This window comes from Radiomyces spectabilis, assembly GCF_025331425.1.
Source record: "Radiomyces spectabilis strain NRRL 2753 chromosome Unknown BYT42scaffold_11, whole genome shotgun sequence".
Classification (NCBI taxonomy): domain Eukaryota; kingdom Fungi; phylum Mucoromycota; class Mucoromycetes; order Mucorales; family Radiomycetaceae; genus Radiomyces; species Radiomyces spectabilis.
Genome location: NW_026251936.1, coordinates 88,073 through 110,711, shown reverse-complemented (window position 1 = coordinate 110,711; position 22,639 = coordinate 88,073). Strand labels below are relative to the sequence as shown.

At 43.1% G+C, this 22,639-nt stretch overlaps 6 protein-coding genes across 6 annotated transcripts; 5 read left to right on the top strand and 1 right to left on the bottom strand.

The window, feature by feature from the left end:
• Positions 1–140: 140 nt before the first annotated feature.
• On the bottom strand, positions 141–2,648 carry BYT42DRAFT_501304 (GRAM domain-containing protein; the record flags this gene model as incomplete). The annotated part of the gene is made up of 10 exons (XM_051564759.1): positions 141–321; positions 517–733; positions 806–895; positions 955–1,170; positions 1,249–1,338; positions 1,434–1,661; positions 1,999–2,146; positions 2,220–2,315; positions 2,390–2,493; positions 2,567–2,648. The coding sequence occupies 10 exons, from the start codon at positions 2,646–2,648 to the stop codon at positions 141–143; spliced, it is 1,452 nt and encodes a 483-aa protein (XP_051420347.1).
• An 891-nt stretch (positions 2,649–3,539) lies between these two features.
• BYT42DRAFT_579910 (cyclin-like protein) lies at positions 3,540–5,160 on the top strand. The gene is made up of 5 exons (XM_051569439.1): positions 3,540–3,805; positions 3,888–3,994; positions 4,061–4,145; positions 4,210–4,334; positions 4,410–5,160. The coding sequence occupies exons 1-5, from the start codon at positions 3,774–3,776 to the stop codon at positions 4,853–4,855; spliced, it is 795 nt and encodes a 264-aa protein (XP_051420346.1). The 5' UTR covers positions 3,540–3,773; the 3' UTR covers positions 4,856–5,160.
• A 406-nt stretch (positions 5,161–5,566) lies between these two features.
• Positions 5,567–7,890, top strand: BYT42DRAFT_64502 (Aspartate/glutamate/uridylate kinase). The gene is made up of 5 exons (XM_051572645.1): positions 5,567–5,763; positions 5,853–6,219; positions 6,300–6,441; positions 6,517–7,166; positions 7,270–7,890. The coding sequence occupies exons 1-5, from the start codon at positions 5,645–5,647 to the stop codon at positions 7,531–7,533; spliced, it is 1,542 nt and encodes a 513-aa protein (XP_051420345.1). The 5' UTR covers positions 5,567–5,644; the 3' UTR covers positions 7,534–7,890.
• On the top strand, positions 7,700–11,743 carry BYT42DRAFT_579904 (fungal-specific transcription factor domain-containing protein). Its single transcript, XM_051569438.1, has 9 exons — positions 7,700–8,303; positions 8,389–8,922; positions 8,984–9,331; positions 9,398–9,413; positions 9,504–9,515; positions 9,578–9,685; positions 9,784–10,168; positions 10,236–10,431; positions 10,506–11,743. Exons 1-9 carry the CDS (start codon positions 8,020–8,022, stop codon positions 11,350–11,352), a joined length of 2,730 nt encoding a protein of 909 aa, XP_051420344.1. The 5' UTR covers positions 7,700–8,019; the 3' UTR covers positions 11,353–11,743.
• A 17-nt stretch (positions 11,744–11,760) lies between these two features.
• BYT42DRAFT_579902 (uncharacterized protein) lies at positions 11,761–13,893 on the top strand. The gene is made up of 3 exons (XM_051569437.1): positions 11,761–12,321; positions 12,420–13,145; positions 13,224–13,893. The coding sequence occupies exons 1-3, from the start codon at positions 12,000–12,002 to the stop codon at positions 13,559–13,561; spliced, it is 1,386 nt and encodes a 461-aa protein (XP_051420343.1). The 5' UTR covers positions 11,761–11,999; the 3' UTR covers positions 13,562–13,893.
• Positions 13,894–19,974: 6,081 nt separating this feature from the next.
• Positions 19,975–22,603, top strand: BYT42DRAFT_548226 (uncharacterized protein; the record flags this gene model as incomplete). Its single annotated transcript, XM_051566000.1, has 12 exons — positions 19,975–20,030; positions 20,291–20,389; positions 20,447–20,635; positions 20,867–20,993; positions 21,092–21,158; positions 21,427–21,526; positions 21,643–21,756; positions 21,822–21,948; positions 22,009–22,077; positions 22,138–22,272; positions 22,429–22,512; positions 22,547–22,603. The coding sequence occupies 12 exons, from the start codon at positions 19,975–19,977 to the stop codon at positions 22,601–22,603; spliced, it is 1,224 nt and encodes a 407-aa protein (XP_051420342.1).
• Positions 22,604–22,639: the final 36 nt, after the last annotated feature.

The window sequence follows — 22,639 nt, the reverse complement described above, 5'->3', positions numbered from 1 at the left end:
ATGAGAAGCGATCAGTGGAAAACGTATAAAATTTTGATGCGAGAAAGTTTTTATATGAAACAAGGTTTGATCATTGTGATAATGGCACACCAAGTTATTTAGATGAAATAGACCCAACGCTTTTACTGCCTGTGAAGTAGTCAGACTTGGATTATCTTTTGCTTTTGTTGCTGAATCATGTCTGTCATTTGGTCCAAACTTTGGCCAGCCTGTTTTAACATTCTTTCTAATTCAGCCATGCGATGATATATTTTATCGGCGGTATAATGTGGTTTGTGGTCGTCTTTGGTGTCAGAACCACGTAATTTTTCGTGATGATGACTGTTTACAACAGACCAGTGCGATGATTTTGGTGCGTCCGCTGCTTGAGGATCCAGACGACCGAGCCATTGCCACAAGTCTTCAGCATTTTGATTGTATTTGCTGTATGGGAGGTCGATGGGCGATAAAAAAGAGGCAGATAATGGCGATCGTATGGATGGTCGTCTTGAGTGATGTGCATGCAGTGTATCCAACCGATCATGGACGCGGGACATTTTGGTCGCAATGTACAAGTTGATAAACACCATTGAAACCATGCACAGCATAGTCAACTGTGATGGATTGGGAAGCAGTATCATATTAATGATCCATTTCAGCCCTGACGTAGCAAAAGAAACCACGGAACTTGGGTCTGTAGCTTCGTGAGCTAGGTTACGAGAATGATTGTTTGATCCAGTGGCATCATGATGTACTTTGGCAGATGGCTTGTTATGCTTGTTTCTCGTCCTTGATTTCTGTCGTTTAAAGGATCCATTGGGTTTACATGAGAGCGATCCGGTGTATTTGCGAACGGCTGCATCCAGATTCTTGTAATAATTGAGTTGACCATCAATCGACGCTTTTTCAATCGTTGCTATACGAGAAAAAACAGGTGAGAAGGATAATAATCAATCTTCTCTTATATGTGCCTACATTTCAGCCAAGATGATTTGGAAAATTCAACAAGCACGGTAACCAGCACTCGCACTTGTTCATGTCCAGCCCAAGAGATACAGACGCGTGTCTTGACACAGAATGCGCTTCCGGAAGGAACATCGGGTGTTTGCGTCGTCGTAAGCTGAGTAATGTAATCGTTCAGATCCAAATGTAGAACTTCTTCCTTCAAAAGACATTTGGTCGATTTGGGGCCTTTTTTGTGACACAGTATTTGTTAGCTTCACATTCCATTCGGTCCAAAGGACCTAAAGCCAAGCGTGTCATATTTACCAATGGATCCACCCAGGTATTTAACGTACGACAGATCGCGTACATACTTGATATTTCCTTCGCCCTTGCGCCATTGGCCAATAGTAATGTCTGTCGCAACATGAACATTTTTTTTTTTTTTTTTTTTTTTTTTTTTTTTTTTTTTTTTTAGCAAATGGGATCTCTGCAATCATTGCTGGGTTTACCTGTATTTTTCTCCACATCCGTCAAAAATTTTTTCATGAATCCACTGTTATACAGCAAATTATAAATGGTCTCCAGACTGCCCTGATAGGTCTGATCCATGACCGTGTGCGGGAAATGCTGATTGCCGGTTAGACATTGGCATTCGGTCTTGATGTGCTTTCTCGGCATGAAATCGTCCTTTGCGTTGTCGGTACGAGTTCGACTCAATGGATGCGGTTTATCGCCATCTTTGTTGTTTTCAGGGACAAATGACTTGATGTTTGGCCGGCTACCAGCTTCGGAAAATGCACGGCGACGAGCAGCCTCCGCTTCTTCCGTCGACAGATGCTTGGGAATAGGTAATGATGCCATGGAACTTTGACGCTCTTCGAATGGTTTATGATTTTCTTTGTTGACTGTGCATGATCGTCTTAATTCCCACACTTTATCCCGGCAACTATTTCACCCTCTTCTGTGTCTTTTTTGTTTTCTTACCAGTATCATTGTGAATGAGGTCGTCGATGGAAGATGTATCATCGGACAGAAACTCGGGTTCGCCAGACATGGTGGATGACGATAGGTTACTGTCGCTGGGACTACTGTCTTCGTCAATATCAAGGGTATCATTATCGATGGCATTAATTAAGGGACGGCTACTTTGCCGGGCCGCTCGCCAGAGTTCGACAATCTGATCAAAGGCTTGGTCACGCGATAAGAACGATGCAAAGAAATGCTGTTGGTTGTGTAGACGATGAGGTTAGTTTTCCGGGAATCGGAATTACATCTTCGTAGTTTGGAGCATTTACCTTGGACTGCAGTGTTGAGATCTGAATAGCATTAGGAATAATGATAGCTGTGGTGCGTTTTTCAATATCGATGATGTCGGCGTAAGCAATGACCAACTGTATATACAGACAGTGAACTTGTGCTCAATACAAGTCGGTGTTTCATGATGCATGGGACTAGGATCACTTACATTGGTAACCCAACCAAAAATATTTGCATTGAAACAGACATGTGTTTCGGAAATATACATTCGGCCTTGGAGAAGGATCTCCTTTTGCAGAGCACAGCCATAATCTAAAGAAGAATCGATAAATTAAGAATTGCATAGATAAATTCAACCCTCAAGACCCTGAAAGTGATACCATACCTTCAATGAGCAAATCATCTTCCGGGACACTGCGGAATAACGCATGAAATTCTTGGTTGCGCTTGGCATTGGCGATATCCATGCCACAGGCACCGGCAATGCTTCCTGCCACTGAAGTTGCTCCGTCCGAAAAATGAAGACTGTCTTCTTTTTCGTCGGATCCAGAACGAGCGCGGTTTTTACGATTTTTGAAGTGTCCCATTTTCGTATTTAGCTGAGGCTGAGAACGTTGCGGCATGATGAATCGGTTTGGCGGGGGACCCAAAGCGCCATCGGCAGAATAAGTAGATGAAATGCTGGAACGACGGGAATTCACAGAGTGATGAGACGACATGAGGAAAGTTGGGTTGCTGGATGGGTTTAACGGGATGGATCCATGGTGCGGTGCTGCACGAGCGGATGGCACCGGTGACGGTGCTCGGGATCCGTGAGGATGAGAAGGTATAGGAACGGTATCTGACTGCACCGCAATCATATATGTTGGTTGTGAAAAAAGTTAAGTAAAGTGATGAACAAAGTAAGAAGGTGACAAGATGCTTGAAATGAGAGTCAATAAGCAAAAGAAAAAAGGATAAAAAAAGGAAAAAGGATAGTGGAAAGATGAAAGGTTTGAAATATACGGTAAGAAAGAATACAATGATGCGCGTGACAATGAGCAGTGATATTATCCCGTTCAATCCAACCCCTCTTTCTATCGGTTTATCCTCAATCTATCACTGGTATTTATACACCAAAACGTTTACCCATTACACAAATAGAAAAGCTACCAGCAACAAAAAATTCGTATGTATATGAACAAATGAAGATGTAAATATAGATAGAGGATGTAGGGAGGTGGGTTTATCAGCAAGGTCAAAGAAATACCGGACCACGAAAATGAACGAAAAAGGTAAAACGAAGGGAGAAATAAAAAGGGTAAAAAGAGGGGAAGACCAAGAAAATACTGCTGAACAGGAATCAATGAAAAGGATGGCTTTTTTATCTTTCTTCAATGCAGAAATAGCCACGTAATGATCGCCCATCCTTTTCGATCCCTGATTTGGCCACTGTCCATTCCAACCTCTTCCGTAACGGGGATTGAAAACAGTGTCATTTGATTGGATAAAGCAAAAACACCAGCTGCCACAGGTGTGGCAACAGCTTTCCCTTCCCAGTCAGCTGTTCGCCGTGACACTTTCTTCATTATCCACAACCCATTGGCATTCCCATGGCAGCCAACTACTGGGCCTCTTCACAAAAGTAAAGCAGAAAACAACGGACTAATCATCTTGTGACAAAAGTTGTATACTTAAACTGGGTACTCCCTCGTTCCATTATCTAGAAAGTATTGGTTGCTCGATCGATGGACACTATCTCGAAGTCGAGAAGAGGATTTGAAATACCTGTCAGACAATGACTATATAAAACTGAAAATCTGGTTTTGTCACTGTAATATTTGAATGATAAATTTCGTCAATGTTTCCATGGTGGTATTCACTCCTTTTCTCTATCCAGTGATTCAGAAACTGGCCAAGCGACTGCAGTTACGACAGCAGGTCGTCGCCACCGCCTTTGTTTATTTCAAACGATTTTATACCAAGTAAGTCATGCGAACTTGTTTACGCGAAGTTTTTCCACTCTTTATTCATTTATTCTTGTTACAGAAATAGCTTACGTTCAACCGATCCGACCTTGGTCCTTGTCACCTGTGTTTATCTTGCCACCAAAATCGAAGAGTGTCCTATCCACATCAAAATTGTCACCCAGGAAGCCAAACATATTTTTCAAGGTAAAAGGGTTTGCTGGGAGATATGCTACAAATACAATCCATGCTGATCATGTTTTTGCGCGTCATCCTGCATAGTGGACTTTGGAGGTTTTACCTACGACAGCTCCAAAGTCGCCGAGTTTGAGTTTTATCTATTGGAGGAACTGGAATTCTATCTGATCGTGTGGCACCCTTATCGATCATTAACGCAAATATGCAACGAGTTGGGTATGCGTGAATCTGGAATCCAGTATGCATGGTTTATCTTGAACGACTCGTACCGGACGGATGTGTGCCTTTTATACCCACCTCATATGATTGCGCTGGCGGCCCTTTATCTCACCGTGGTGTTAAACCATGCTGATTTTGCTCCAGGATCAGTGGGAGATCGTACGGACATGAGGCAATGGTTCGCGGATTTAAACGTCGATATCGAAAGCATTGTGGAAATTAGCCAGGAGATCTTGGCTATCTATGAAATTTGGGCGAACTGGAAAGAGGACAAAATGCTCTTACTTTGGAAAGATTTTAGAAATCGGTGATGGGTGATGCAAGCTTTATGACTTGAAGTGGTAGTCCTGCTGGCCAGCTACCTTGAAGACGACAGACAAACGCAACCATTCACCAGATGGACATTCATAATCATGTCGAAAAAATTGCATAGCATAGTTGTGTACGTGCTGGACTTCCAATGACTCTAGTAATTGTCCTGAGGAAATATCATTTTTTTCTGCAAACTACTAAATTTGTGCAATAAATTCTTCCATTTCAAGATCTACATTTCATGGATCGTTCTCATTGACAGATGAAACAAACCGTCAAACCTCAAATTAAGTATACATGGGACACCAGGAACGGAAGACTGAATGAAGTGGTTTCAATGAAGCAACTCCAATAAGCCAGCTGCACTGGGTCGCTGTTTGAACAATCGATTTCACTCAGCCGGCATTTGCCGTGGCACCCAAAAAAAAGTGCTTCAACTTGTTCTAGAAGTGTAAGCCCCAAGGAAGATGGTTGATGTAAACTAGAAGAATCAATGTCATTAGAATGAACATCTATAAAGAGAATATCATTTTAAGATGGCATTGAAGGTATTTGCAGGGCCGCTGTTCCCAAGCTGATGAAGATGCTGATAAAAAGTTATTGGTTGCACTTTTTTTTTTCATATCCGGCATTTTGCGAGGGAGGGTGCAGCGGATCTAGAAAATGGACGGACGCGATTGGATAATGGATGGTCAAATTGACTCACCAATTCGGCCCTAATTTTTTCTTTATTTATTGGCTTGTCATTTAAATTTTTCTTATCACTTTTTATTATCAATTATCAGATCATGGCGGTATCCACCACCCTTCAATACAATAATGCCTCCAATTTACCGTGGGTTGTCCAAAAATTTGGTGGTACCAGTGTCGGCAAATTCCTGGATAACATTGCCAATCACGTCGTCAAGTAAGTGAGGCTCATGTCCTTACTCATGCAATGGTTCAGGCCCCATGACTTTGCGTCTGACAGTGGACACCCATGGTGGGTTCTTGTAGGGAGTATGTGAAGCAAAACCGTCTTGTTGTCGTGTGTTCTGCGAGAAGTGGTGAAAGCAAACAGACCGGCACCACCAATCGCCTTATTCGAGCAGCCAATGATGCATTGAAGCCTGGGTCCAAGGAATACCTCACCATTCTCGACGATTTATTGCAGGACCACTTGAAAGCAGCAGCCGATATGGTGCAAGATCCTGTTATTCGCAGCAATCTTGAAGACGATATCAAGCACGACTGTTCAAAGCTTAAATCTTTCTTGGAAGCAGCTCAGATCATCAATGAGATCTCACCACGATCAAGAGATATCATTATCGGCGTGGGCGAAAAACTTGCATGCAGAATTGTGGCGGCTGTACTACAAGATAGAGTAAGATTGTCGGATGGTGACATGTGCGATCAGTCCCATCTTTGCTAACTGTCATGTGATCACCACCATCACCACCTTAGGATATCGATGCACAATTTGTATCGCTGGAAAATATCATTGATCAAGAATTCGAAGTATTAGATCAGAAATTCTACGACTACCTTGCCAAAAAGATGGCTCAGGCTGTTGAACAATGTGGAAGCAAAGTTCCCGTCGTCACAGGTAAATTTTCACTGGATTTTTATCGATTATCATCGTGAGGGGACCTTGTGACTCACAAAAATACTGTTATCTCAGGCTTTTTCGGTATTGTGCCTGGTAGTTTACTTAGCTCGGTTGGTCGTGGTTACACCGATCTTTGTGCTGCTCTGACGGCTGTGGGTCTGGGCGCAGAAGAACTCCAAATCTGGAAGGAGGTGGATGGTATTTTCACCGCTGATCCTCGTAAAGTCAAAACTGCCCGATTATTACCCATCATCACTCCTGAAGAAGCTTCCGAATTAACCTACTATGGCTCCGAGGTCATTCATCCCTTTACCATGGAACAGGTTATTCGATCACACATCCCTATCCGCATCAAGAACGTTGAAAATCCTCGTGGTCAGGGCACCATCATTTTCCCTACCGATATCCTCAACAAAGATGGCACTGCCACTCCTCCTCACTCACCCAAAGTTTTGGCCGAAAACGGCTATTCTCTCGATCTCTCTCGCAAATATCCTACCGCCGTGACCATCAAGGACGGTGTCATTGTACTCAATATTCATTCCAACAGAAAGAGTGTCAGTCACGGTTTCTTTGCTAAAATCTTTTCCACATTGGATCGCTATGGTGTGGTCGTCGATCTTATTTCGACATCCGAAGTTCACGTATCTATGGCTTTGGGAGTGGACAGTGCCGAGAAGGATCTGGAACGCGTCATTGCAGATCTTCGTTCTGTTGGTAGAGTAAGTGTTGTACCCCTGGGGAATTAGTCTGTGTGACAATGATCACCGGAAACGGCGAAGCCTGGATACCTTTGAACTAACGTGGCTCTTTGAAAATTGATAGGTGGATGTCCTGAAAAATATGGCCATTCTATCACTTGTGGGTAAACAGATGAAGAACATGGTTGGTATCTCCGGAATGATGTTCACCACCTTGGCGTCGGCTGGTGTCAATATTGAAATGATCTCCCAAGGTGCTTCGGAGATCAATATTTCATGCGTCATCGACGAAGTCAGTGCCGTTACTGCCATTAATGCCATTCATGACCAACTATTGAGCAAGAAGAACAAGCTGGTCTTGCCTGCTGTAAAAGTAGCCCTTGATTAGAATTGTAAAGAAAAAAAGTTTGCAAAAAGCAGCATTTGATTATTTTCATTCATTTCCCCCTACCCACCCAATGATTTCCTCTCTTTGTTCTACATTTAATAGACGGTTTATTGATTTCATCTTTTTTCCATCTTTTTTTTCTTCCCAAACGTGCATATTTGATACAATTAAAAAAAATTTTGGTCATTATTTACTAAGACATTACACTGACGAATGGGCTGTGCAGTGGCTTCCGTGCTCAACAATATCCCTGACCTGGGATCTTACTGATTTGACACAATCCGGCACAAATTTCACTGATGGTGTCATCTTTTGTTTCGCGGGGATTCAGATGCTGCATTCATACACACAAAATGGCGGACATTGTTGCTCCGGCACTTCCCGCTTTTGGAACCGATGTAAAACCATTGAAAGAGCTCAAATGTTGCAGTCACTTTTTGATGCAGCTTGTTGAGCACGGTTTGAAGTGTAAACATATTTAATCATATGAACCAGGAAGCTCCGTTGAATCATGACCAGCAAGATCCCATACGATCTCGTCATCATAACACCATGCCCGATATTTTGCCCACGCCGTATCCCATTCCGCCTTATCGCACGGTGGATATTCCTCGTACAAAACGGACCCGCAGCAGTCGAAGCTGTGATTTCTGCAGGAAGAGAAAAATTCGATGCGACGGCAACAGCACTAAACCATGCAGCTCTTGTCTGAATGCCAACATAAAATGCGTATTTTCAACTGAACAGAAAAAGCGAGGACCGAATACCAGGTAACTTGAACTTGCTCCAGAAGTAAAACTGTCAAATGTCGTGTACCACTGTTATCTGACATTTACTACCTTTATATCATGACAGTTATATTGACGTTCTCGAGACCCGTCTAAAGCGACTCGAAAATTATATTGAGAAGTTGAACCAGAACCAGGATTCAAAACTACCTGATACGACATCGGCACTCACATCTGCGGAAGTGGGAACATCGCGAAGCTCTTCTTCCCCCGATCCAGATCCGAGTTCCGTCGCCACTACCGCCACCACCACCGCCACCGCTCCACCAGAAAGAGATATTACTGATGAAGTTGAAGGCATGACCGAGAATATGGAGTCCTTGAATATTATTGACTATGACCGGTCACGATACATTGGAATCAGTGCTGGCATCCACCTTCTCGACGAAGCATTACTTCAGTATTCGGGAGCCAACCACGGAATGGAACCTTGGTCCATTAATAAAGTGAACGAAGACAAGGACGAACACATTATGATGAAACCGCAGGAAATTGAAGTTTCGTCTCCAAAGCACCCAGAGAATAATTCGCAAAACCGATTCGAGCCGTTCAAAGATATCGAACTGATGACACCGGAGCTTGCAGACAGGCTTGTCCAACAGTAAGTGCATTCTTTTACCTCCTATCCTGTCAAGAATGTGATAGTTAATACAGCGTTACAGGTATTTTACGTGGATCCACCCATACGTTCCCATGATTAACAAAATCGCTTTTCTTGAGCAATATTACCATCAGAATCCTGTGCCTGCTGATCGATATTTACTTTACGCAGTGTGTGCGGTAGGAGCACGTGTTGTCAACCATCATGAAGGGGATAGTAAGGCGAACGATGGCGCGGTCCATGTTAGCACGGAAACTACCGTCAAACTTCGGAAGATATTCCGTGCTAGAGCAGACAAAGTGATGGAAGTGGCGCATAAACGGTCAGGCATCAGTACCATACAGACATTGCTGCTACTCAGTGTGTTTAGAGAGTTTTCTGGTGACGATGCAGAAGATACAAGTCATTGGTAAGGTGTCCATGCCATGCACCTTGGTTGTATTGTAATTGATTTGTACTAATCCCGGTCCTATAGGTTCACAGGAAGCATGGTAAGAGGACGCACATTTCTGCGTTATAAAAAATGGTCATCGTGTTCGACATTAACCCCGCCCTTTTTTCCGCGATAATTGAAAAAAAAGGCAATACGCATGGTAGGTTAACGACAAAAAAATAATAATAATATTGTTCGTACAACATGCTAAATGCTTCATAGGCGCAAGATTTAGGATTGCATAGAAATACTTCACGATGGCGTATTCCAGAGGATGAAAGAGAACTGAGACGCCGAATATGGTATATTGCATATACAGTGGATCGTTGGGTATGTTGATCACCTTGAATTGTCAAATCAATGCACGGCATCCCGGTGCGAGGCAATTTTGTCCTTTGATCTCATCGAGTAATATGTTATTCTTCCAGGTCGCGGCCGAGCTTGGACGACCAATGAGTATTTTGGACCACGAATTCGATGTTGATCTACCTTCGCCATATGAGCTTGGTGCCCCCGTTCAATCTACTTGCGACGATGCCAGTGAACAAGGCATCATCCCAACCATGATTCGGGAAGCACAAGAGGCGTATACAAGCAGAGTGCCGGTATATACTGACTATATTCATTTCATCACGCTTGGTCATATACTTGGTCAAGTGCTGTTGGGATTGCATTCTCCAAGAACCAAAGACGCAGGTCGTCAAAACTCTGAAGTGGTGCGTCATCTGGAATGCAGTCTCGCACAGTGGGCAATGGATCTGCCCGAAAATATGCAATACGAATATCCCAATGGGAAAGGGACGCTGAAAGCTGGTACGTATCAACTTTGGTTCATCATTTTTTTAACACTCGGGCTTTATAACTGAATACCATTCTTCAGCCCTTGCGTGTCTGTGCTACAGCTGTGTTTCATTGTTGTTATTCCGACCATTCATCACCGGCAGTTCCGAAAGTGAGGTTTTCACCACGGAGCAAGCCAACGAACAGTGTATTCGTGCTGCGAACAATATCTTGAAATTGGGGGACGACTTGGGAATCGATCTATTGCTATGGTCACCTTGGAGTGTAGCTGCAACGTAAGTGGGGTGTGCTGAAAATCGTGTTCATGCAAGCAACAGTGAAATCTTACCTGGACGTTTGTCATCTTCAGAGCTCATTTCCAAGCTGCCATTATATTTCTGTACAACACAAGAACAAAGAACCCATCCATAAGCGAGCAAGGTCGAGCCAATTTCCTCCAATGCGCTGCGATCTACCAGCAAGATGCTTCTCTTGGCGCGAGTAAAATTGCAAGGTTGCTTTTAGCTGCTTCCGAATGTTTTAGAACACCGAGCCATCAGAAGCAACCTATGGAAACAAACGTCACCGCCATGTCTTCAAACGGAGGCGACCCCATTCACTGGGTCCATGATCCGGTCAACCATCGTGATCAGGCCAATATCCCTCTACAAGGCTCAACAGAAGATGCTAAACTTGAGCAAGAGATCGGAAATCACAGCACTCAGTATCTATCGACAATGGATACTATGGGCGAAAGTTCCCGTGGGAATACATATGCAATGTCGTTGGATGAACAGCAAAAATTGCACAACCGCTCGCTGCTTTTGGCAGCGTCGATTAGCACCCGACCCGAAGATATATTTTTGTTTCCCATGCCTCGTGGGTCGGCCAATACCAACCCACTGAATGCTCCTTTACCAAATGCCCCGGCATTGGATATGGCCGACACTTCCATGCTGTTGGCGGAACACAACACACTTCAAGATCCTGCACTGCATATTCCTGCGACTATGAGCAATCCACCAGCGTCGGTTGCGTTTGATCAGCATCCACCATCCACCGATAATTTCTTCCCCACGTCTTACCACGAATCAGCACCGTCCAACTTTATGCCTATTTTTGGAAGCGATCTGTTTGGTACTGACATGTCATCTGGTCATCCCTCTTCCGAGTTGCCATTGTGGGATATTCCTATGGATGCTCGATGGCATACATAAGTTAACGTAGCATGAAGAACGGACGCGAACGTTGAATTTAACGTCAACTGCATCATACCGTGTAAATGCTCTGATCTCGTTTATTCTTTGTTTCAATTATCATTCAACTACCTTCACTCTCAGAAAATTACTATTTATACTTGTAGAACACTTTAAATATATTCAACTCTTTGCACTCATTTTTATCCAATTATCCATTGATACATCCGTGAGCATCCTCTGGTTTCGCCGGCATATACAGTACGAAGTAGCGGGTTTCAGATTAGGGCTTTTTTGTTAATATTTGGTCACTATACTCTTTGGCTTCTGTATTTGAGCCATAGGCCAGATGAAAGTATGTGTAATATATATGATATTGTATTGTAATTGGCGCATATCGGCAAGAAAAAAGTATATCTATACCATATGATAGCAAAAGGATCTGGTTGAGCTGGAAGCGTTCTTTTCATGAATTCTTATTTTTCGTTCCCCGCCGACGCCAGTGTAGGATTTGAAACTGCGTCATTTTTTTCCAAAGCGGCAATGCTTCCAACCAGCCTGCTGTTTGTTCTGCCAGCAACCCAAAACTATACTACCTCCATCGCCCATCGTACCGATAACGAATACCTTTGTAGCGAAAAAAGTCTCACCAGGCAGTATTCGACACAATGGAGATTGGGTTTTCTACCGATACCGATACCGAGAACAAAGTTAATGGTGTATATAAGCGCCCATTCACTCTTTCGTTACCACCTGAACTGCTGCTGGAAATTTTAAGCTACCTGACCGATTCGCAAGCGACTCTTTATGCAGTAACTTTAGTGTCTCGGCAATGGTTCCAATGTGCAATACCATTGCTCTACCAGTGCCCAAGAATTCACGATACTTACCGCTGGGCTACGTTTATTCTGACCTTGACTCGACGGAAAAGAACGTTATGCTACGGATCGATGGTCACTGCTATTGACTTGTCAGCTGGATCCTCCCTTGGTAACTTGTCAACCATATGAATTAAAAGTTAATGAACTACTGACTGACCGGTTCCATCTTTTTTTTTCTTTACCTTTGTGGACTATTTATTTCCATAGATCGTTTTAAAAAGCACGAATTCTATGATCGTTTGTCGGATGGACGCATTGCTTCTCCTGGTAGCGATGCCGTACCAATGAACCAAACAAGAGTACTGAGAGAACCTATGACGATGATGCACGCACACCATCCTTCCAGCATGGATATGGTGTCACACAATCAGCAAGATGTATCCACCGTGTTAAAAGGATATCCATCGATTGTCGTTTCCACCTCTTCGCTCATTCAATTATCTCGATCGTGCCATACATTAACGTCAATTGACTTGTCATTCTCCAGTCTACTGTATGACAGTGTGATTGAAGAAACGGGCGAGTATCTCTCTACATTACAGCATTATGCCGTGCAACCGGGTTTAACCCAGGTACAAATTCCTATTGAAGCAGCCATTGAAGTCATTGGCAAAGAATGCAAACAACTGGAGGAGGTAAAAATGCAGAGTTGCGAATGGGTTACTGCGTATGTTATATGGATGTGGGTTTGTCACTGCCCAAATCTTACTCGCCTGGATGCACGAAAGACCGCCAAATGCAGTGTCAAACGTTTGACGGCCACCGTTCTTGAAGTGCAAGACAGCAAAAACGAATCAACAAGTGATACGGAAAGTCGTTCATCCCGCAGCACACAAACCGATCGGACCACCATGATCGATCTCAATGAAGACGTTGATGAGGACGAAGAGGAAGACACCGATATGCGCCCTACACGATTAATACTGGATCACGGTAAATGCCTAGAAAACAAGTAGTGTCCTTCCTGTGATTGTCTCAATGAATAACGTGCATTTTTTTTTCTGTGTTTAGAGCATGAAATGCGTCCAGTGTATGAAACCATCCCTCCTCGATTTCCTATTCAGCATACCACTACTTCACGATCCGTCTTCAATCACAGAATCCCAGCGCCGTTATCCTCCTCCAATGTTGTATGGATGACTTTGTATGATGAAAATGTACATCGAGAAAGACGACCACCATCACCGCAAACCCTACCAATGACCATCGCACCTATTGCAAATTCTCCCATTTCTACTGCAGGGAACCCAACAGCTACCGGCCATCAAACACTTCGTGAATTCGTATATGCTATCCTCAAAGATGCCAAAGATCTTGGTGCCATGGACCTTGCTTGGCTTCAGGATTGACCAAGTGAAAGGCCCACATGCTCACCCACACCAAAAATCATTTTCTCTCTTTCTTGATATGATTGATACCCGCATTTGTCCCGATATTATTTTCTCTGCTTTCAATTTGTTTCTCTATTATCTCATTAGTTGTTATTTTTACCTTTTCTGTCGTTTTGTGTACTAGTCGCTTCTCAGATCGTTGCGTGCTTTTCACGTGTTGACATTGTCCATATGATTTGAGATTTATTCATTCTCTCATTCCTTTGTTAGCTTGCTGCAGCGAGCTTGTTTCTCTGTATTTTATCACGCTAACTATAAATAGTTGGAAATTAGCAATTGCTTTGGAAGGCCTTTTTTTGAAGTACTATCGCCTATTGAACGCATTGATACTGTATGGTAAAAATAATGCCTCCATGGATGATGAATGCACTTAGAGATTTGCACATAATGGGACTGCTAAATTGACGTCGTCTCCGTTTTTTCTCTCAACTACAATATCCACACTAAGCTATCAGAACCTTTTTTTGTGCCTTCTCTCTTCAGAACCTCTTATTATTCTTTTTTTTTGTGCCTTCTTTTCTTCTTCAACTACACTAAGCTATCAGAACTTCTTAATATCTTTTTGCAATACACCAAGTCATTAGAATCTCAATTCTTTCGATTGATGCCTTTTTCTTCTTTGAACCATGCCTCGCTGCCCATCTTGCAACGGCAACGATCACCAGCGTTCTACCAATCGTCGTTGCCCAAATTTCTCTCCACGAAACACTACTATAAATAATGGGCGAAATAATGAGCAGCAAAATGCGGTTTGCACCAGTTGTGGTCAAACAGGACATCGTCGTTACTCAAACCACCATTGTCCCCTTCATAATCAAGACGGAAATACAGAAAATTTCAATTCTAGGCCCAATGTGGCTCGCGATCCCAATGTCTCGATGCCAAATCTTCATAATGTAGGAGCCATGAATGTCATCTGCAGCCACTGTCAGACACGAATGTGGAGTAGAGAAAAAATTGCTGGAAGTACTATGAATGATCCTAAGTTTCAGCTCTGTTGTGGAAATGGTCAATTTGTACTTTCTCCTTTCAAACCCACCCCTCCTTTGATTGCCTCGCTTTTGACAGGGACTGGGGCGCAAGCAAAAGATTTCCGGCTCAAGATCAGAGCTTATTGTAGTGCTCTCAGTTTTACTTCTCTTGGTGTAAATTTAGACGAAAGTGTAATGAATGGCAGACGGGGCGCTTACTGCTTCCGTATTCATAGAAGTGTTTACCACTTGATGGGATTGCTACTTCCTGCTAATGGCCAACGACCTGCATTTGCACAAATATACGTCCATGATACTGACAACGAAATATCAAATTGACATGCAATTGCAAGCCATCTCGCGCGAGACATCTTGGAAGTACTTCAGCAATTAATGCATGAAATCAATCCTTTCGTCCATCTTTTCAAGACAATGGCCCAATACATACAGGATAATGGTGGTGCTTCCAACATCAGAATGATTATTCGAGCAGACGATGCCCCAGATCCACGACGCTATAATGCACCAAATGCTTCTGAAATTGGTGTCATTATCGGTGAAAACGCAGAGTCCTCTGGAAGGGATATTGTGATCTGTACGCGTAGTAACCAACTGACATCAATCAGTGAGATGCATCGCCTGTATGACCCACTCCATTACGTGCTGATGTTTCCTGAAGGCGACCCTGGGTGGAACATTGAAACTCGATCGACCAGAAACGACAGAGTCACCGTGATGAACTACTACAGTTTCAGATTGATGTATCGAAATGATGGACACCACTTGCACCTCTTTGGCCGACTCTTTCAGCAGTATATCGTAGATATGTATGCCAAGATGGAACAAAACCGCCTCAATTACCTTCGCCTCAACCAGTCCCGACTGCGTGCTGATGTGTATTCAGGCGTACAAGATGCTCTCCAACTTGACGACAACAATATAAATATGAATTCCATCGGTCAGCCTGTCATCCTTCCGTCGTTATTCATTGGCAGCCCTCGAAACATGCAACAGCTGTACCAAGATGCAATGAGTATCGTCAGATGTTTCGGAAAGCCTGACCTCTTCATTACATTCACGTGTAATCCAAAATGGCCAGAAATTCGGAATGAGCTTCTTGCTTCACAGACAGTATCTGATCGGCCAGATTTGACAGCACGAGTTTTCAACCTCAAGCTCAGAGCTCTTTTGAAGGATCTAACAAAAAACCATACACTTGGAAAAGTAATTGGCTACGTTTATACCGTCGAGTTCCAGAAAAGAGGATTGCCTCATGCGCATATTCTACTCATTTGAAAAGAAGCTGATAAACCTGTGACGCCAGAGCACTACGATTCTATCGTATCGGCGAAGATACCTGATCCACAGCAGTTCAAATGAACATTTCACCAAAAATATAGTATACCCTGAGTTTACCAATAAATATCCCCAATTGTGATCTTGAAGATCACGGGCTCCACCTGCGCCCTCTACCTCATACGTTAGAACTGGCACACCTTCATGCCATTCTAACCACACCCATGGTAGCATACCCTGAGTCTACCAATAAATATCCCCAATTGTGATCTTGAAGATCACGGGCTCCACCTAGTCTATATAATTAAAATCTTTGAAAAATTAGCGATTTTGTAAATCACATGATCTACACTAAGTTATCAAGACCTGTTAAACCTTTTTTTCATCTTTCAACCATGCCTCGCTGCCCACTTTCACGATAATAGGCGAAGCAATCAGCAGCAAGATGCCGTTTGCGCCAGTTGTGGTCAAAAAGAGCATCGTCGCCGTTCACATAAAATGTGAGTGGAGCTCTTTTTTGAAGAAAGGTGATTGACGATACGACGATCTGGTGTTTTGTAGCATCATTTAATTTGGGTTATCTGTCAGTTATACTGTATATGCCCTTTCATTCTCTTCAGTAATCGAATGATACATGGAGCAGATATGCTTCGATCTGTGTAGCTCATCATTCATGCATCAGTGAGGTGACTATTGTTTCATCCATGGAAAATCACATATTTTTGTCCGAATTTTTTCTTCTTCTTTAGTTTTGCATCTCTTCTGTTTGCCTGGAAATCCCTCACTATCATTGCATCCATCATCCATCATCCAGACTATGGCGTGTATCTGATCCGGTCAAGTCGAGTATTATCAAAAAGGTACCTTTTGTGTGATGTGACTATTCGTTTTTCGACAAGAAAAAACTCACGTTCTTTTTTCTCTACCCCTTCTTTAGCTTTTGGTTTTCTCTCCGGTTTTCTTTTCGCTTGGCAAGTCATCCATCCCTCCAAATCTTTCTACTTTGTTCGCGCTCAAATGTGGCCAAACCGGTTTTTGTCGTCAAAGGCATCGTCGGTGGTGTGACTCTCTTTTTCATCGGGAAACGCTGACGCGTCCTCCCCAGGTTCCTCTCATATGGATTGCTGCCCGTGGTATCGCCTTCGATATTTCTTCCCGACCATTTTATTTTGTAGTTGTAGTATGTATTTTGTATTTTAGTGAATAGTCTTCTTGCAGTCTTTTCCTCCTTTTTTTTCCCACAGGGTTTTTAGGGGGTTTTTACAGACGCACCTATTGTATTTACTTTTTTTTTATATTTGTATCCTTTCTTTATTTCGGTCGGGAAGCCCTCGGTATCTGCTGCATCAAACATCAAAGGTAAAATATCTCAACGAAATTTGAATCAACCAAAGAGCTTACTAACTCATTTTTTTTAAATACCCAACATTCCCACACATCTTTGTAGATCTATCATAACCTTGGGCGGGACAGAACGGAGGGGGTCAATAAGTGCTGCTTTGTTCATTAAAAGTGTTTCATGGTATGCCAGAGTATTGACATTAATATAAATATACCAAAGTTCCATCAAGAGTCTCGCCCAGGTTATGCCGTATTGCGTTAGGCTTTTGTCTGACGAATGTCGCTCAATGTAAGAGTGCGGCATCCAGTAGCAGGTGGCATCCATTGCACAGCGGGTGTACGGCTTGTTAACAATGGAATTTTCAGATAAAAGATTAGCCATAATTGTTCATACAGCATACCGTCGACACCTAATTTCTTTGGAGAGGGATTAGGCTTCTCCACGTCGATCATTTTGGTAGCAATTGTGATATATGAGAAAACCTGTAGAACAAAAAAGACAATGAGAATCCTTTGAGACTACTGGATTTCTTTATTTCGATTAATGTGATCTGCCTATTGATACTTTAGTCTTAAGTCGGAATAGATAATTATCAGTGAGTAGTCCTAGGTTAAAAGGTGTATTTGGAAAGATCCGCATGCTTACTGTGACAGCGTTACCCGCATGAACTGATGTCGGCGATAGATCCAAGTTATGGATGAAGAGGACTCAATCGGTGTTCTAATGGAGAAGTTCACTCAGAAATGGAAACACCGGTCAAGGATGGATAATATGACAAGTAGTGGATATACCACACTCAGAAACTCATGTTGCAACGTATGCCATAAGGTTGTCATTAATATACCAAAGTTCCATCAAGCGTTCTCGCCCAGGGTATGCCGTATATGCGTTAGGCTTTTTTCTGACGAAAGTCGCTCAATGTAAGGGGGCGGCCTCCGGTGGCAGGTGGCAGGCGGCATCCATTGCACAGCGGGTATACGGCTTGTTAAGCGGTAATTCGCATTTCACAGCCAAAAAAAAAGTATTCCTTTGTTATTTTTCGTTACCCTCGTGGCCTTTCCTCCTCCCTCTTTCGCTCCTCTACTCTTCTAAGGTGTGTATTTGCTGTCGCTACACTGTCGTTGGAAGAGTTGATGTATATTGCCACATGCAACACGAGCATACCGCAAAGCTGCTTTACTTTTAACGGCTTCACTGAATGTCGCATCGAAATTGTATTTCTGGAGACGACATTGCCGATGGAATGGTTGCGACGAGGTGGCGGACAGTTACGAGGATGTCGTTGTAGGACGCTGCGCTGGATAGCTCGTGGTGAGGACTGGAAGACCGGTGGACAATTGTCGAGATTTGAGATCACCCGTTGAGATCGGCATGAAGGGATGCCGGAGATCTGCTTGCAGTGGTTGCGAACGGGCAACACGACGAGTGGGGGATATGACGAAGGGTCTCCATACAGGCAGGAAATATGGGTTGATTACGCGTAAGTAAGGCATGATGGTTCGAGGTGTTGTGTGGGGTGGGGAGGCTTATGACGACTGTGAGGTTACAATCGCCGTTGTGTATTGATGGGCATTATTGCCTTGTATTATACGATGGCACTGCGAAATGATTGAAGGCATAGTATTCGTTTACGTTTCAAATAAAACAAAAGAAGTCATTCCCCTTCTGATTATCCCATTCGCCCAATTATTGTAGCTCTAGTGGAAACATTGAACCGTCTAGTTGTTGCTGCACTATCGATGATCGATAGTTAACATATCATTATCAGGTCCCGTACATCATGTTGTTGGTTGCTGTATTTACCAAGGGAATGAAAGGTTTAGTGCTATCATATGCACGGAAATAGAGAGAAGCTGCTTGCACTTTAGCATAATTTAGTTCTTTCTCTGCTTTGTCAACCCTGTGATTTTCCCAATCTAAGCTAGCCTTAAGATGGATGGATCGTTGAGGCTTGAATAAAGCTCGATCTCAAGTGTATACATAAAGCCATGATGACAAGCTAATGGAGCCATAGCAAGAACATATTTCAGTCATCGGCAGCACGGTTTTGGCCAGCTTGCAATCAATTGGGTGCATGGTGAATAATGACAAAAAAAAAAATGGTCAGCTGTGTTTGTGTGACTGACCTGTCATCGAGCATAACAAACACGTCCTTTTTTTTTCAATCCGCATCTCTTCTTGCCTCCATCATTCGACTCCACACCCGTACTCACACCTCGACCTTACCATGAATGCCGCTATGGGACGCTGTTTCATCCCTGTAAAGAAGAGATTTTAAATACTTGCAAACTCGCAAAGTCAAACTTAGTACCCTGTTAAAACCCGAATATGCCACTTACCGCGTAAGGCATCTGTACACATAACCTGTAGCAAGAATTTGTATTTTGATGATTTTTCCAAAATAGCAACTTTTGCGAAGACTGGCGGAAGAATATACTATACTCAAACGTGATGCCAGCAATCTTGCCCTTATTCACGTACTCTGTTGGGTGGAGAACAGCCGCCGATCAATACCGAAGTTTTTTGGCGCAGGTGTTTCACATCAGTCTCTTCATCTTGTAGAGGGGCTAGAGAGCTTGTAAGTTGTCGTTAACAATGATATCTTTTTATACTTTACGCAGTCGTATGAAATTGTCCTGACAGCTCCCGCCCAAGTCTTCTTGGGAAGACGAACTAAAGACCACTTTTGACAATCATTTCAAGCCTTCCACACGTGGTATGATACTGACAACGAACTCTATATATTTATAAGCACTCATTATATGGCAGGCTATGTTTACCCGAAATGGTCGCCCTTGTTTACTGACCTCGCTGGCCAGTACGTATCATCCTCGCTCATGAGTAAATATATGTCATATTTTATCTGCTTGGCTATGAGGATATAGCAACCAGATATTTATACAGACGTAATCGAGCACCTCAAATTAAATATTCCTTGCTATTTGTCACGTTTGTGGAAAGCATGTTTTCTTGATTATGCTAAGCGTCACGACGTTACGCTTTCTGAAAGCCCAAAAAAGCTGGGTAAGTTAAAAAGTAGTTATGATGGGTAATCGAGATTCTAAAAAATCGATATAGGGATAAGGCTATTGCCAAGTTATGCGCTTACAAGCCATATGATGCCAATGATTGGAACCGCGTTGTCGGTAACACTGCCGATATTCAGTTATTTTATCAGTAAGTTTGAAAGCTGAATATTGAATACATGATCGTAACTACCAAAAATGCTTATAGGGAAAACCTGGATGAACACAACCGCGAGTTTGCGGGCTTAAGCGCGGCCAGCCTAGAAGAACAAACGGCCACAAGGATGCCAGCCAACTTAATTCGGTACTCAGCATGGCTTTTACAGAAAGCGCACAAGTTTGGGGCTAATCAGTGGTCTCTCTTTCCCTTCTCATCGCACCAAGTCGGTAAGATATGGTATGTATTGAATATATTTCGTTTGGGACTTAATCATACATTTCACAGCCTACGTTCAATTAATGGGTGATGGCTTATTTAATTTTCTTAACGAAGCTTGGATGCCCGGACATCCTGTTCCTCCCGCTTAACGGTTCGCGAAGATCGTGTGGAAAAACTCTGTGAATTACGCTAAGCAAATGTCTATAGTACAAAAAGCGATTAAAATCCGGAACGGTGTCACGTGTACAGTTTATTACCAGAGCCTTGTTCCTCAGATCCTACCGAGACCAAGAATTCAAGCAAGACCTGTGGGAAGCAATTTTTAACATTGACAAAATTTGCCCAAAACGGCTGCGCTACTTGCAGGTGGAACCAGGTAAAAGATTGCGATTGATACAGCAATACGTTGAAAAGAGACCAACTTGCGACTTTTTTTTCTGACAATAAACAGTTGATTCAACAAAGCATACACAGTTTGCCAACACCATAGAGACAGGTGGTGTTATGACGAGGGTGAAGTTCGTTAAACGGTGGGACCGGAGTAAGTTCTTGCAATTGAAGGTGTATTTCCCATTATTCAGATGATTTTCCCCCTCTATCATTAGCGCCGTACCCCTCCTCCAAAAAGGAGTTTGATTTTCTTCCTAAACGACCCACCATGACCAATTGGACAAGAGGTCTGTATCCTTTGAAAAAAAAAAAAAAACGGACTGGCTTGAACCCTGCCGCGCGTGTGATTGGCATTGACCCGGTAAGTCTATTGATACTCGTGATATCAACTCGCATATAACTGATTGGTGATACGATAGGCCAGCGCTCAGTCATAACAAGCTGTAAAACGGACATCAACCTGCATTTGGAGGAGGAACGAAGCAAACATGTTTTCCATATCACCAATGGTGAATACCAGTAAGTACCGCCATTGGATATATACGAAAATAATTGCAAATATGTAACCGATCATTCGATACATTTAGGCAGCGCAGTATGCTCCGCTGGACAACCTAGATAGAATTGAAAAATAGAAAGCAAGCAAACATACAGCCATGCTATGACGAAATCAAGGAAGCGCCACCCTCTGTCTTCACGATGGATGCACTTAAGAATTATATCGAGGCTATCGCTCGTAATCATCAGAAGTAAGTGGGAAGCAAAGCGCGAAAAGAAGTGTCCTGTATGTTAAACGATTAATTTCATCCTTTAGGTTGCATACATACATTCAATTGCGCATTCCGCCTCCGGGAAAACGTGCCCTGGTTTACTCGCAAAGGCAAATGGTGCTAGATAAAATGACCGACACCTTGCTCGGGGATCCTGCCGAGCCAAAAATTGTAAGTTGATGATATTTCGCATCTTCTCAACATGTAGTAATGAACGATGTGATTCAATAGCCTTGTCAATGGGCTTATGAAAACTTTCGAGAGTCAAAAACGCCCGAAGAAATGAGCGGAGGCCAGAGGGTGCAGTCATACTCGCATTTGGGGATGCAGACCTGAAGCCCATGAAAACACATGCCCCAGCTCCAATCAAGATACGACACGATGATGAAATGGTATACTCCAGAATACATTGTCATGGAAAAGTTACCAGGATTTTCGCAAGGTTCTTGCCCGCAAGGCACTCGTATTTGCGTCGATGAGTTTCGTACGAACAAGGTATGCAGCCGTCGCGACTCTAAGACACTTGAAGTACGAGAGGAACAGATTCAAGTATGCAACCACAAGCAAGTATAGCGAACTAGGGCACGGGTTGCATCGACAACTCATATCGTTGCAATAACAGGAAAAAGCATTGTCGACTCAAGAACATAGACAAAAGGCGGAGAAGACAATGTCTTGATGATGACGGGAACACTCTCTGTTATTCGTCAGGATGCCGTCAGCAAAGGGCAGCAGGTAAGTTCAAGACTTAATTGTTGTTATGGTGTAGGATGATACTGATAAATCAAGTAGGCCCATCTTGGAAAAACGTCATTTATCCGATTAGACTGTGCCAACAGTGCCAGTCGGCCAATGACGATAG

What these genes read in the sequence shown, in the direction of transcription:
- BYT42DRAFT_579910 (XM_051569439.1), top strand. Translation starts at nt 3,774, where the DNA reads ATGGCAGCCAACTACTGGGCCTCTTCACAAAA. An exon ending in GAAAATCTGGTTTTGTCACT is followed by an intron (nt 3,995 to 4,060) that starts GTAATATTTGAA and finishes TTCTCTATCCAG; the next exon opens with TGATTCAGAAACTGGCCAAG. An exon ending in AGCCAAACATATTTTTCAAG is followed by an intron (nt 4,335 to 4,409) that starts GTAAAAGGGTTT and finishes CATCCTGCATAG; the next exon opens with TGGACTTTGGAGGTTTTACC.
- BYT42DRAFT_64502 (XM_051572645.1), top strand. Translation starts at nt 5,645, where the DNA reads ATGGCGGTATCCACCACCCTTCAATACAATAATGCCTCCAATTTACCG. An exon ending in CGGCTGTACTACAAGATAGA is followed by an intron (nt 6,220 to 6,299) that starts GTAAGATTGTCG and finishes TCACCACCTTAG; the next exon opens with GATATCGATGCACAATTTGT. An exon ending in ATCTTCGTTCTGTTGGTAGA is followed by an intron (nt 7,167 to 7,269) that starts GTAAGTGTTGTA and finishes GAAAATTGATAG; the next exon opens with GTGGATGTCCTGAAAAATAT.
- BYT42DRAFT_579904 (XM_051569438.1), top strand. Translation starts at nt 8,020, where the DNA reads ATGAACCAGGAAGCTCCGTTGAATCATGACCAGCAAGATCCCATACGA. An exon ending in AAGCGAGGACCGAATACCAG is followed by an intron (nt 8,304 to 8,388) that starts GTAACTTGAACT and finishes ATATCATGACAG; the next exon opens with TTATATTGACGTTCTCGAGA. An exon ending in GAAAGGGACGCTGAAAGCTG is followed by an intron (nt 10,169 to 10,235) that starts GTACGTATCAAC and finishes ACCATTCTTCAG; the next exon opens with CCCTTGCGTGTCTGTGCTAC.
- BYT42DRAFT_579902 (XM_051569437.1), top strand. Translation starts at nt 12,000, where the DNA reads ATGGAGATTGGGTTTTCTACCGATACCGATACCGAGAACAAAGTTAAT. An exon ending in GTCAGCTGGATCCTCCCTTG is followed by an intron (nt 12,322 to 12,419) that starts GTAACTTGTCAA and finishes TTATTTCCATAG; the next exon opens with ATCGTTTTAAAAAGCACGAA. An exon ending in ACGATTAATACTGGATCACG is followed by an intron (nt 13,146 to 13,223) that starts GTAAATGCCTAG and finishes TTCTGTGTTTAG; the next exon opens with AGCATGAAATGCGTCCAGTG.